This window comes from Leptomonas pyrrhocoris, assembly GCF_001293395.1.
Source record: "Leptomonas pyrrhocoris isolate H10 chromosome Unknown, whole genome shotgun sequence".
Lineage (NCBI taxonomy): Eukaryota > Euglenozoa > Kinetoplastea > Trypanosomatida > Trypanosomatidae > Leptomonas > Leptomonas pyrrhocoris.
Window position 1 is genome coordinate 698,371 of NW_015438364.1, and position 13,381 is coordinate 711,751.

The 13,381-nt window shown below is 55.0% G+C and overlaps 6 protein-coding genes across 8 annotated transcripts in view; all 6 read right to left on the reverse strand.

Annotated features, from left to right (window-relative positions):
* ABB37_04763 (putative diphthamide synthesis protein) overlaps positions 1–316 on the reverse strand; it is a gene marked incomplete at its 3' end in the record, with an annotated part of 1,165 nt that extends 849 nt beyond the window's left edge. Inside the window, exon 1 of the mRNA XM_015802554.1 lies at positions 1–316. This exon is cut by the window's left edge and continues 849 nt beyond it. Coding sequence (XP_015658998.1) covers positions 1–273 — 273 coding nt within the window. The 5' untranslated portion in view covers positions 274–316.
* Positions 317–806: 490 nt separating this feature from the next.
* ABB37_04764 (hypothetical protein) lies at positions 807–4,466 on the reverse strand (the record flags this gene model as incomplete). Its single annotated transcript, XM_015802555.1, has 1 exon — positions 807–4,466. One exon carries the CDS (start codon positions 4,464–4,466, stop codon positions 807–809), a length of 3,660 nt encoding a protein of 1,219 aa, XP_015658999.1.
* Positions 4,467–5,560: 1,094 nt separating this feature from the next.
* On the reverse strand, positions 5,561–5,973 carry ABB37_04765 (putative mitochondrial 40s ribosomal protein S15a; the record flags this gene model as incomplete). 2 transcript variants are annotated; one of them, XM_015802557.1, is made up of 1 exon in its annotated part: positions 5,561–5,973. In XM_015802557.1, the coding sequence occupies exon 1, from the start codon at positions 5,951–5,953 to the stop codon at positions 5,561–5,563; it is 393 nt and encodes a 130-aa protein (XP_015659001.1). In that variant the 5' UTR covers positions 5,954–5,973. The 2 variants fall into 2 exon arrangements, with proteins under 2 accessions (XP_015659001.1, XP_015659000.1); XM_015802556.1 differs by having other exon boundaries at positions 5,561–5,970.
* Positions 5,974–6,409: 436 nt separating this feature from the next.
* On the reverse strand, positions 6,410–8,516 carry ABB37_04766 (hypothetical protein; the record flags this gene model as incomplete). 2 transcript variants are annotated; one of them, XM_015802559.1, is made up of 1 exon in its annotated part: positions 6,410–8,516. In XM_015802559.1, exon 1 carries the CDS (start codon positions 8,489–8,491, stop codon positions 6,410–6,412), a length of 2,082 nt encoding a protein of 693 aa, XP_015659003.1. In that variant the 5' UTR covers positions 8,492–8,516. The 2 variants fall into 2 exon arrangements, with proteins under 2 accessions (XP_015659003.1, XP_015659002.1); XM_015802558.1 differs by having other exon boundaries at positions 6,410–8,509.
* Positions 8,517–8,974: 458 nt separating this feature from the next.
* On the reverse strand, positions 8,975–11,218 carry ABB37_04767 (hypothetical protein; the record flags this gene model as incomplete). The annotated part of the gene is made up of 1 exon (XM_015802560.1): positions 8,975–11,218. Exon 1 carries the CDS (start codon positions 10,865–10,867, stop codon positions 8,975–8,977), a length of 1,893 nt encoding a protein of 630 aa, XP_015659004.1. The 5' UTR covers positions 10,868–11,218.
* Positions 11,219–11,578: 360 nt separating this feature from the next.
* On the reverse strand, positions 11,579–13,033 carry ABB37_04768 (putative mitochondrial Tob55; the record flags this gene model as incomplete). The annotated part of the gene is made up of 1 exon (XM_015802561.1): positions 11,579–13,033. Exon 1 carries the CDS (start codon positions 12,998–13,000, stop codon positions 11,579–11,581), a length of 1,422 nt encoding a protein of 473 aa, XP_015659005.1. The 5' UTR covers positions 13,001–13,033.
* Positions 13,034–13,381: the final 348 nt, after the last annotated feature.

Genomic DNA, 13,381 nt, shown 5'->3' on the forward strand with positions numbered 1-13,381 from the left:
GGCGGAAAAGTCGTCGACGCAGCACGCGCCGTAGGTGACGTCGCCTAAAATCACCATTTCAGCGCCGGTGGCTTCCTCGAGAATGTCGGCGATGGGGGCGGCGAAGAGCAGGAGGCCCTCGGGGAACTGCAGCGCCACGCGCCGTGCCCCCTTCTCCTTGATCCGCTTAATGCACTTCTCGATCTCGAAGCGGTAGTTGGTGGGAAGGCCCAATTTCCGCTGCGCCTCGCGCTGCTGCTCCTGGTCTCGCGCCGCTTCGTCTAGGTTTTGCATCGCAAAGGGAAAAACAACACACAGGTAGAGTTGTTGTGGTGACTGTGCTCGCACGCAACGTTCGAGTGTCCAACCATAGCAGGATATTGAAAAGAAGAACAAAGTGAACGACTGACGACGAGGAATTTGGCCAACAGTGTAGTGCCTGCGGTTTCGACGCGGCGGAGTCTGGAAACGACAGCAAGCAACGTGCATTCGCGCCACCGTACAACACGCGTTAACAAAACCAACGAGTGACACCCCAGCCGTGTAACACCAACAACAAAAGAAAACAAAAGCAGTCAGAGAGAATCGGCGCACAGCAGGGGGCATATGTTCTTTCTTGGGGAGTTTCGAGCATTCAAGGAAGCACCACAGACTGAAAGTCCACGCGGTGACTCGAAAGTCTTCGGGTAGAATCTGAAGTTCTTGTCCTTTTATCGCTGACACTCTAGAGACTGTACACGGAAATCAAACGAAAGAAACAAAAAGAGGAGGCGTTTGCCCCTCTCAGAAAAAAAAAACCCACGGACTCCGTCACACCTGCCTCCTCTTTAATGAGCCGGGGATGACTCCGTGCGGCTACGCTTGCGCGATCGCAGGCAGTGCAGGAGGTCCATCTCAGACCGCGGCGTTCCCGGGGAGCACAAATGCTGCACCAAGTAATCGAGCCGCAGAATGGGGCAGCGATGCCGCACTGCAACACGCCCGACGTAGTCCTCCAGCTCCTCCTCCGTGAACATCGCATCGTCTGCCAGCACCACTGTCGCCTCCGCCGCGCACGAGTCCACCGAGTCAGCGGACTTGCTCGCCTTGGCCGACGCCAGCACCTCTTCCGCCGTCACAGTCTGGAGCGACGTACACCCGCCGTTGCGCAACACACGCAGAAAGCTGTCAGTCCTCGCCGCGCTGGTGCAGCACACACGCACCTGCCACCCCGCGAACGGCAGTTCCGGTGCCAGCCGCTGCACTTTACACCCACGAACCAGCGAAACCACCGACGAACGACAGCTCAGCACCGCGGCGACCTCGACACCCCACTCAAAAGGATCCTCCTTGACGAGGTAGCCCGCCGCTGCGCAGGCGCTCAAGTACGCCGGCGTCAGGATCCAGTGCCCGGCTGCGAGACAGCACAGGAACTGCTCCGTCTTGGACGGCTTCGCCGTGATGAAGTGCGTGCACTCTTCTGGCTTGCTTGTTCGCCGACAGTGCGGGAAACGGGCCGCAAAGGCATCCCAATCAAAGTCGTTGCCTTTGAGAACGTCTTTGGTGATGAGCAAGACAGCTGAGGTGGCAAAGGAGCGTGCGTTGGAGTTGGCCGGGCCATCCACACCTTCGCGTGCCGGCGTCGCCTTCGTAGCAGCGGAGGAGGCTGTCGTGGCAGAGCCTAGCACAGCGTCTGCGTTGCTCGTCTGCGGATTGCTTTGCGAGCCACCTGGAGAGGGAGCACTTACGGCACCGTGGTCACTTACTCCCATTTGGTAAAATATCACTTGCGACTCGTCGGATATGTTGCCGCCGGGCAGGGAAAACGGCTGCTGTCGCGGCGGAAGGCGTTGGCGGTGCAGCGAGGCGCGCTGTAACACACTTTGCTGCGTTTGCTGCTGCCACTCGTGCGCGCTGACAAACGTGGGCGGCGAGTTCAGCGCCGACTCCGCATCCTGCGCACGCGAGGCGTCACTGATCTGCCCCGCCAGCGACAACGCGTTCGCAAACTGAATTCGGGCCGGCTCCCCCAGTAAAGAAAACGGCACGCCACCGCCCAGAACACTCGGTGGGAAGGCCTCCAACTCACCAAGCAGGTTCTCAAAAGTTGGGGAGTACTGCGTGCCTAGGAAGGTGTACGAAGTGCCAGTTTGAGCCGTGTGCTGCAGCGACAAGGTGGGGTGGTTATCTGATGGAGACGCACCGCCACCGTCGCCACCATGGTCGTCATCACTAGTATTATTGGTGCTGCTACCGGTACCACCGTGTTGACCAGACGATGACGACGTCGACGCCTGACGCTCCGCCTGCGAAGGTCGCGGCGGCTGGGACGCGTGTATCGCCTGCACAGCGGAGCGGAACGCTGCGGTGGCCGATGGCGACTCCCCGCCCGCCGCCTCATCATCTTCATCTTGCTGCACTACCGGCAGCGGCGTCGACGAAGACAGCGGGGAGCCGTGCAGCAGACCCGGCGCATCATTCGAGGTGGTAGGAGCGTTGGGTTGAGATAGGGCGGCGCCTTCTTCCTCTTCCCTCTCTTCCAACCCTTCCATAACCACCACGGCCTCTGCTCGCGGAGGGGAGCGGCCCGAGTAGTGAAGGGACGGAGGCGGTGGTGCGAACTGCGAGGAAGCGCACGCCGTTGCAATCCCCGTGGCGACAGACGGCGAAGGGCTCGGCTGCGAGGACGGACGCCCCCGCTGCGGAAGAGGCAGAGGTGCGGCGCCGGTCACTGCGGAGGAGCGCACCATGCCTAACGACTGCGAGTGGTGGCACAGCGACGACAACGGCCTCTCTGCCATTTTTGTTTTGCGTGCCGCAGCCAACACAAACGCCTCTGGATGGGGAAGGGTTAGCGTGAACAACTCAGGGTCCAGCCACTGGCCGTGTTGGATCGACCGGTATATCCAATCCACACCGACCAGCCGGCAGAGCGAGGAAGAGGCGAGGGAAGAAGCGGAAGGACGCCGTGTGTGTTGAAGGCAATGTTGTGCGAGCACCGCCACCTTCTGCGATTCAAGGAGCTGGTGACGAAGCGACACCAAATGGGTCGTGCTGCGTGGTAGAAACGACTCCCTCGAGGCGTCGGCTGGGAAGGCGGGCTTCCGCACTGCCCCGCCGAGTACCAACGCCTCCTGCACCTCACACGGCAGACCCGAGTGGCGGAGCGCCGCCACGAGTTCGTGCTTGTCGCTGGCCGACAGCCCAGTGAAGGTGACAACAGGATGGAACTCAAGGTGAACGCGGAAGCCCGCACACGAGAGCCGCCGCTGCTCCAGCTGGCTCTGGGACACCCACCGCCACGAGACAATCTGCAGGCCGGGCCGAGGGTACAGGCACTCCTCCACCGTCTCGCCAAGTACGAGCACGTGCGTTGTAAAGGGAGTCAGCTGCGACGCGATGCCCACTCCCATACCACAGAGCAGGTCGTGCTGCTCGGTCGTCAGGCAATGCGGAGGGCTGCAGTACGCCACAACGTCCGAAAACTCACCCTCCAGCGACCGCGGGGACTGGGACGGAGCGACGGAAGCACCAGTGGCCGCAATAGCGCTCAGCTGTGAGGGCAGAGTGGGCTGAACCGCACTCAAGGCAACGCCCACGCCGTGGTGCAAGCTCTCCTCCACGTCTAAAGAGTGCAGCGCAGAGGCTGCTTTATAGGTCTCCACAGTGTTAACAGCTGCGGCACTAGGGCGCGGCGTAGAGGGGGCGGATTGCACGGAGAGGGCCGTGCATCGCACCGAGCGAGACACCAGAACGTCACGCGTAATGAGGTTGCTCGAAGGATCCGCAGAGGTGGTCGCATCACGGCTCATGTCCCCTTTGAGCTCCACAAGCACGTCATGACGGATGTGACTGCTGCTCTCGCCAAGTCCGCTGGACCTTCTGAGCGAAGGGAGCTGTTGAGCATCTCGCTGCGACCTAGAAACAACACCGGGGGAGGTAGAAGCAAGGTCCTGCTTTGGCACTGACTCACCACCATAGCGCAGAGCAAACTCCTCCACGGAGAGAGTCCAGATGCCATGCCTCCGTGCAAACCGTATCTTGTCGTTGGCGGTGGCTGGCGAAGCGGCGGACGGCGACGTAAAGGCCAGCGCCGAAGTCGGTGCAATGAGCAGACTGCATTGACGCGTGAGAAGCAGGTTGTACTGTGCACCGCGCGCCGTGCACACCGCCTGCACGCGATCGCGCTCCAGGTGGTTCAGGCTCGTCGTGCACACCTCCCTACCGGACAGCTCGTGGCAGACGTCAAAGGCGTCCGTGGAGTCCAGCGAGCACGCGCCAGCGGTGACCCAGGTGGGGGACACACACGGCAATCGTCTTGAGCGGGCCACGGCGAGCTTGCGCGAGCCAACGGGGGCGACGCGGCCCACAATCAGCACCTGCGTACGAGCAGTGAGGTCGCCACACCAAGAGAGGTCGTTGCGGATAAGACGTTGCCGCACCTGGCTGAGTTCCTCGCCGTAGATGCCGGTGGTCGTCACCTCGGGGCGAGTGGCAGGGACATCCATTTCCTGCTTGTAGCTCTATTTTTGTTGTTTTTGTTGCTCTTTCGTTCGCAAAAGACCTGTTCAATGCAGCAAAGAACGGCGGATTATATAACTATTAACTGTGAGCTACACCGTGAACTTGGAATCAGGAACTTTTCTTTTTTTTTGAAGTCCGGAAACTATCTCTAGACAAGGAATTCGGTGAGCAAAACAGCAGGCGAAAAAAAAAGGAAACGAGAACGCTGAGTTGTGGGTAACACAGGGCGATGAAAAATGGCAGCACCAAGGGCACCACCACAACAGAAGAAAGAAGAGTTTATGTGTCGTGTGCTGCTCAGCAAACGGATGGTGCGGCGCACGTGCTTCTCTCTCGCTCCGTTACATTCACTCAGCCGTTTTTCTCTTCCCAGTCTAACTCTGGAAAAGAAGGAGGAAAAAGTTATCCAGGTGGGAAAAAAAAAGTGGTTTCTTGACTGCGCGAAAATACGCTTTATTGGTGTAAATCAAGGTGAAACACGTAAGGGAGGGAAATTGGAGGCAGAGAGGAAAAAACAAAGAAACGAGTGCTACGGGAAGTGGAGTACGGTGTTGCTTTCACAGATCCTAGAGAAGCACTACAGAAGTCTTCACGTCCTAATTCCGAAGTAAAATCCGTTGCGATAGAGGAGAAGCTCCTTCAGGCACAATTGTACGTCCCGTTCTCGTTTTCCCTCCGCCGCTGTCGTCAACTCACCACAGCATACTTGTCCGTCGGTTGACCAAAAGAACTGAAGAGGGCACACTCGAACGCCTTCATCGCCGAAGGAAAAGGAGACGCGCTTCTCCTTCACAATTATTTCTGTTGCTATTTAATTTAGATGGAAATAACAGCTGAAAAGAAAAAAAGGAGGGTCAAAGAAAGCACGCGAGGAATTCGTTGCCGCACACGCCTACACTCATACACGTATGAAGAGAGAAGGGAAAGAGGCATGCACCCCTCCGCAAAATGCCAATTTAGTGAAGCCAACTTGGATGCGTGGGTTCGTGTGCGAGCGAGCCATTGTTCGCGCTCATTGTTTTCTTCGTCCTCGAAGCAACTGCCTCAAGCTAAGATGCAGGACGGCGGTTCCACTACTCTAGTAGAAGAAGCCGAGGACCTTGCCACCGGTGTTGCGGGAGCGGGCCTCCTCGTGATCCATGATACCGAGGGAGGTCGTCAGCACCACGAAGCCGAACTGACGCGAGGGCAGGATGTTCTTCATCCACTTCTCGTACTCGGTGGTGGCGCAGTCGAAGCGCGGGCAGATGGCACCGCACTTGTTCAGGCGACCGTTCAGGTTCACGACGATCTTGCCAGCGCGGTGGTCGTCGATGATCTCGAACTCACCGATGTAGCCGTGCTTCTGCATGACCTGCAGGAACTTCACGACCACCTTGGAGGAGGGGCGGATCAGCACCTGGCGCTTGCCACGGCGCTCAGCGCTCGCAATAGTGCGGAGCGCGTTCGCGAGAACGCTCATCATCGTCATCTTTGCTTGCGAGAGACTGCTTAAAGAAAGAGATAGAGAAAAAGATAACAGAACAATGGAGGAGAAAGACGAAAGTTGTGAGCATACACGTAAAGGCAAGCGTGCCAACAACAAAAAGAAAACAAAGAAGACGCATTCACGCATTGTATGTCATGCAGTAGTATGAGAGGCGTTTCCGCCCGCTCAGAGCGGTAGTAAAGGGAACTCCATGGCTGAGTGGGAGCGTACGTTTTGCTGGTCTCTACAGCCTGAAAGCATCACAAACATAGTGACTCGATTTTGGGTTAGAGAATATCGTGTTACGCCACAGGGGGGAAAAGAGAAGGAAAAGGAAAAGTTGCTGCCGGTACCCGTGCCTGTGCACTCCAGCAAAAACCAACGAAATTCTGATAAAATGCAGCAACCGTTTTTCCTGAACCGGGATTGCGGAGAAAATGCAAAACGCAGAGAGTGCGTTCAGTAAAAGCGCTCTGTTACGGCCAGACGCATAAAGCGACTATTCTGAGCCTTCGCGGGGAGCGCCGGCGCCGTGCACCGCAGCACCGTTTCTGCCGTGCGTAGCGACACCGTGGCGGCATCTCCTTTGGCTACTCCAGTAGAAAGAATCGCAGCGGGCGGCGGTGAAGGGGCAGGTGCCTTGACCGACTCCACCGTTCGTTCTTTCCGTGCGATAGCCGGGGGTGGAGAAGAGGAACGGGGAGGCGACGGCGGCGGTGCACCGGCGCAGGGCGTTGCTTCCTGACTTTCGAATGCCGCCAAGCGCGGCAACTGTGTGACCAGTGGCTGCGACGGTGTTGGCGGTGCTGCACAGGTCTGCGCCTTTTGCGCAGAAGCTGGCACCTCGTTAATACCTTCAAGAGCAGGTGTTACTGTTTCGGCAGCAGCGAGGGAAGCGCTGCTTCGACTCAGGGAAGCCGTCAACGGTGCGAGTGCTTTTGGCGCTGGTGGCGACAGGGGCGCTGACACCGCTTTGGGAGCATGCGCGGGAGTTGTCGTTAGCGCAGACGGCAAAGGCGATGCGACAGGCGGTTTTGCGTCGTTGAAAAAAGCTCTTGGTTCACTTCTACAACGCGTTGGAACTCGGCAGAGACTCTGCCGTGTCAGGGATGGGGAGGGCGAGCTCGCCGACACTTCCTTCTCCTCGGTAGTGACGGCGTGCTCAAGGATGGCAGGAGGAACTGGCGGTGGCGGTGATGCTGGCGCCGGCGCCGTAGAGACATTCACTGCCGCAGAGCGCAACACTGTGGAACGATGCGGTTCAATGACCAACTCCTTTTTCTCGGCAACTGATGTCATCACAGATGGATCCGGTTGTTGCTGCACACAGGGATTGCTCTCCGCGGACAACGCTCTCCATTTGGATGACGGCACACGGGACAGCACAGCAGAGCGGGCGCTCCTCGTTGCCAGCTCCGGTCGTTGCTGCTGCGTTGCCGAGTACGCAACGGGCGGCAGCGACGACGTCGGCGGTGGCGCGCCAAATTCCACCGATATACACGGGGCGTCGTCGACGGATGCAATGGAAGAGACCGTTGACAGCACCGCCTCGGTGCGCTGTTCCCCCTCCACGTGTTGCGTTGCGGTTTGATCGGCCATCTCCACCATTTCCACAGCACTACTTTCGCCACCGCAAGGAGAGGCGGAGGGCACCGCTTCGGCTTGCGCAGTCGGCACCTCCTCTTGTTCTTGTGCGATGTGGATGGCAACGTCGTCGGCGTGCGGCGGCAACTGCGCTTCCGGTGGCGCATCCTGCTGGGTCGCGTCGAAAAACGGTGCTGGTGGGACCCCTCGCAGCTCGGAGAAGCTCGATGCTGGGGAGAGGCACTGCTTGGTTGGCCGTATGCCGGCCGAGAAGAAAGTCGGGACAAACTGTTTCTGGTAGGCCGCGAGTCGAATGCGAGCCAGCGGCCGGGTGGAGTTAGTTGGGTGCACCTCGTCCATGCGTGTGTACGCGGTGCTGCTGCTGCTGCTGCTGCTGCTGGTCGTCATGATGGTGGCAGCGCTGTTACCGTTGCTGTTGTCGATGGCGTTGCCGTGCTCTGCTGTATTCGACGCAAGGTTCTGTTGAGAAAAAGTGTCTGCTCGTGGCGCCGCCCCCACACACGCCTTTAATGTTTCGTCCTCCGGGCAGCTCTCCTCAACGGAGAGCCGAGAACTCGATGAAGGCGCAGACGGGGCTGAGACGACGGCTGCAGAAGGCTGCACAACAACCGTGGACTGGTCCGACGCAGAGGTGCCGTCTGTGGGGGATTCAATGCCGGGCGGCGGCTTCACCACAATTGTTGTCGCCGTGCCAGTTGAGGTAGATCTGGTGTATTCGATGACGGAAGGATGCGGCGGCAAAGGATACATGTGTCTCGCACTACGCAGACCAGTTGCTTGCGTAGGTGCACCCGCCTTCCGTAGACGACGCCACGCACGCGCGTGTTGGAAGCCCCACCGAGCCGGATCAAGCGCCTCCCACACGTGCTCGATGTCTTCCTCTGTGACCGCATTGCATCGCGACGTATGGAAGTATAACACCTTCTTTTTAGGCATTTGGAAGTATGGTACCTCTTCACCCTCGCAGAGGAAAGATGGGTAAAAAACAAAAAAAAAAGCAGACAAATGGAATAGACATCAGAAAAGGTAGGGAGAAAAGGGCTTTTTCCCGGTGGCTGTGAGAAGAGACGTTGTTGAGCTGCAATGAAGTCCGTTCAAGATGCCTCAGTCGTGGATACGTTCTACTGCGGTCGCCCAACTCCTTTCAAGCAGCACATGAATTGCGCAGCTGTGTTAAGAAGCACATAGAATCGCAGACGCAACGAGCAGACGATTTCACAGGCACCGGTTAGCCGCTCTGAATCAATAGCCGCTGTTCTCTTTTCATGGAAAGAGAAACCCGAACTTAGCGGTGTAAGGCCGCAAAAAAAAAAAATAGAGGGATTTCAAAACATGTATATCAAAAAGCGATGACAGCGACTGCCACAACACGCGCCGTCCTCTTCGTTTTCACGTATTCTCGTGACTTCTCGAGCGAGCTCACGCGCTGCCCAGAAACACTAGTATGGCGTGATCTTCAGGTGCGAAGCTGGAGAACACATAATGGTTGCGTTGAAATTGCTTGCCGTAGCCAGGAGAGAGACACGCGTGTTTTGTGATGCGTGCGCCGTCTGCCATATGCGCAGAGGAAAGTCCGTCGGTTGAGCCCAAACCGTTCGATTGGAGAGGGCATGACTCGCCAGCCTGTGAGGACGATTGTCGAGTGTCTTCGCGTTGCGTAGCATTCTGACTTTGGTTTCGCGAAAGGAACGTCCGCTGACGAGGTAGCGGGGACTTTTCCTCTGAAACTGCCGCAGAAGAGCGTACTGCCTCTGAAGCTGCAACTGTTGGTGAAAGGGAAAGGTTGTTTGTCTCCACCTCTTGTTTCGCGAATAGCTGCAAGTACACCCGCCCGCGCACCGCGTACTCGCTCACTAGCTGATGGAACTGTGTCGTCACAAGCTGAAGCGAGACAATGTTGATTGCACATCGCCCAGCAATGGGGATTAAATACGGCTTCAGCAGTGTAGTGATACGGTTTTCAAGCGTTGTGGGCGGAGAAACCGCCTTCGTTTCCTCTCTCTCGCTATGTCGGTGGTTAGCGGCACGGCGAAGCTCATCGCAGTCCTGTATGCAGTGAATGCGCCCGCCAACAAGGCGGACATAAACAATTCCATCCGCTTCCATATCAAAGAGCTTAATCACGTGCGATGCGTTGCGCTCGCCGCTGGCCGCGGGGGTTTCAACAAAGACGTGCTCTGCCAACGCGTGTTGAGAAAAGGTCAGGACACGACTCTCATACGGCATCCGGTATCGATCGGAGCCGAGATGCATCTTCACCAAGGGCGGCGGCACCATGTACGACAACGCCATTCCCAGACTGGCACAGTCACGTGCGTTGTCGCCAGTGATAAGGATCTGATTTCCGCTCAAGAGGGCACGCAACAGAAAATGAACGACTTGTTGCGACTCCACAGTGACATCATCTGCAACCATGTCGGACATGTACTCCAGCAGCCAAACGGGGAGCGGCTTCACAACAATCTCTGTATCCGCTAGGACAAACTGCTTGGCAAAGCGCGGAAGTACAACGTCATCTTCTGGCAAATCCGCAAGATCGACATCCACGCGGTCGATACTAGACTGCGCCAACAACAGATGTTCCTCGAGGAATTTTTCGGCTTCTCGGTGTGCGGTGCTTTCCTCACTACTGCGCAGAGGGATTCGCTGCGAAAAGACTCGGGGGAGAATTACTTCAAAGCAACAGTGGAAATCCTCAAATACGGCGGATGAAACGGGCGAAGTGGCATCATCATACGTTACCTTGCCGAAGCAAAAGTCCGTCAAGAGTTGAGTGAGTGTGCGGAGTGGTTTGCGGCGCGACTCCTCACGCAGTTGTTCCAAATGTTTTAATGTGTCGTACTCGTTTTGGTAGCGTACGGTGGCGCGATGCGTCCATCGCTTCAGCAGCACTTCAACAAAAGAGCTTAACAACCCCCAGCGTGCTACTAACTCGTGATACGAAGGATGGAGAAAAATCAGGCAGAAGCGACGCTTTTCTCCACGTGCGACGATGTCGGGGATGCTAAAGAGAAAGCTGCCTACACACGGACAGCCACTGTCTTGGTAAAGCAGGCGCTCCTCGCGGCTTTCGTTAGATGTCAGCACACGAGCTGCAACCGAGTTGAGGTATTCTTTGCACTCGTGGTGCAGAAGACCGCTAGCCACAGCTTTTCCTAGCAAAGCTCTTCCCTCCACGTAGCACAGGAATTGATGCACAGTTGGGTCATTCTTTGCCGCTCTGATGTAGTCGAAATACTCAAAGGCGTATGTTACTTTGGGTCCATCGAGAGCGTCAAACTCCCCGATAAACGCACCAGGTGTTTCTAGCATTGCTAGAAAAGGAAATAGGAAAAGACTCCCTTTAGCGGAAAAAAAAAGCAGTGAAAAAAAAAAGGGAGAGAATCTGCGTCTTCGAAGAGGCAGAACGCAATGCAATGAGCACGGAAAGTCTAATTGATAAACAAAAGTGTGACGACAAAAATCGTTGCACGGCGGCGTCACGAAAAGCACTTCCAGTAATAAGAAAGCCGTTTCTTCTTGATTGCTCGATTATTTCCATCTAGCATGCCGGAAAGTACATTGGAGATTATATCCAATGAACACAGCTGGTCAACTTACAGATGACAGCTCAACTCTAACAGGGCCTTCAGTCAGAAAAAACAAGGCTGTTCAATAAACCGCTGTTTATTGTGAAGAACGAAAAGAAGAAAACAAAAGAAGAAGGAGCAGTAGAGAGAATTCTGTTTGAGAGCACATTGTTTTGTTTTGTTAGAGTGTAACATGTTCAAAGCGTGGAGCGGCTGTTTTATCTCAGCACTTACCTTCTGCTAGCGCTTGTTCTTTTCATTTTGCTGCACATACCTTCACAAAACGTATTGCAAAAGAAAGTGCGCAGCCGAAACATTCGACCTACACCCTAGTTGAGTTTTACCTTTTTCGACCCGAAGAGTTTCATTGCTATTTTGAAACGCAAGCTTATAGTAGATATGTAAATACACGTTAGTGTTATCATCCACAGTAAATACCTTCTCCTTAATCTCACTAAAATGACATATTCGATGACCACACCAGTCCAAAACGGAAGCGATCAAACAAGCTCTTACGTCCGTTACGACACACAACGTTACCGTCCCTGTCCACCCCGAGAGGAATAGAAATGTTTACCTCGAATCGACCACTAGGAGCTACACCAAATAGGGGAATTCGAGTAATAACAATTCCAGCACCAACAGAACACGCGCAGTCGCGCAGCCAACGGTACCCATCCCTCATCGACTCCATGGAGTCAATCATGCGCAAGTGTCCGGCATTGGCAAACAGGTGCATTGCGGCGATACCGTTATCCGGGAAAAACAGAAAAGGGAAATTCAGGGACGCGGACGTTGCCCACAGAGCATTTCCGCCCGTGGCCGCGAAACGGCTGACCGGCGAGCCTGAGTCCAACGTCGACGGTCCCACAGATTTAAATCCACGAACGTGGCAGTTTGACAAAAAGAGGCGGTCGTTCAAAGGGGTACGACCACCAAAAAACGAATAAACACCAGCTAGCTTACAACTCAACTGCAAACTGAAGAAGGGCCCGAGTGGAACATACTTTGTTGCTTGAAGCTCATTTTTAATAAATGAAAATTCACCGCCAATGAGACCGCCAGCGAACTCGCTGGACAGGCTAACCTGACTTCCGTAAATTGGAAGGGGATACATATTGTACAGGAAAGGGTTTGCGTGATGTGCCACGTCGGTCACTGTGAATTGGTGGCGAATGTAACCTTTATCTGTTGCCGTGAAGTCCGGCAGGTCTCCCGCAGGAATGTCCTTCATGTGTTTAGAAAGCAAGGTTCGTCGCTGAAAGCCAATGGAGAGCTCGGACGCCACCTTGCCCTTCTGGTTGGTGGTTGTCGCCTTCATTTCCTCGATACGCTCTGCATTCGCAAGGTGATACGTCTTGCTTTCCGTTCGCCGCCCGATGTAGTACTCAGCATTTTGACCGATAAACGGCACATTGGAAAGAAACGAAAAAGAGATTGAATGCACGCGCGACGCCGGGGGAATATAATTACCTTTAATAGAGTACCGTCCGCCAAGGATGTTTTCCAGTGCTACCGTAATCTCCGGAATGGAGGTGTCCGTCGTAAAAACGCCAATACTTTTTTTAGGCTTTTCCTCCACCACTTCGATATGTACACAGACGTCATTTTCCATCCCGTCCTTTGTTGGCTCAAAATTGTATTGGACGCTTCGAAAAATGCCCATTGATATCCAACGGCTACGAACATCAATAATTGTCTGAACCGCTTCTTGCATGGTGCCACATCGTTTTATCGTTTCCAGATCCTTCGCGACCACCAGAGGGTGCGTGTTGCTGGCACCGGAAAGGCGGACATGCGCACGAATGGGAACTTTGAGCGTTGCCTCAACCTCTTCTTTGGTAATATTTACCGGCTGTGCTGGTACCTCTGCCATTTTGTCAACGACTTTTGTGCGAAAAAAGGGTGCTTTGCGTAGAGTTTCATTTGCATGACATTGGGAAACGCCAAAATAAATAAGAATAGCGTTAGTTTTACAATATTGAGGACGGAAAGGAAGAGAGAATGGCCACAACGTACCAGAGCAACGTGAATCTAAATGATCGAGAAAAAACATACAACTATCAACTGAATTTCTCAAAGCATTTATGAAAATAATTTCCATCGAAACATTATTTGATCAGTTTCCCTTTTTTATATAGACGGTACAACTCTATTCCGCTATGAACAAATACGGCGTCTAGTCTATATTTTGCATGCAATCCGGAAAAAACATGAGTTTTTGTAACTTGAGCTGGCACCCCAGAAACAAAAAATG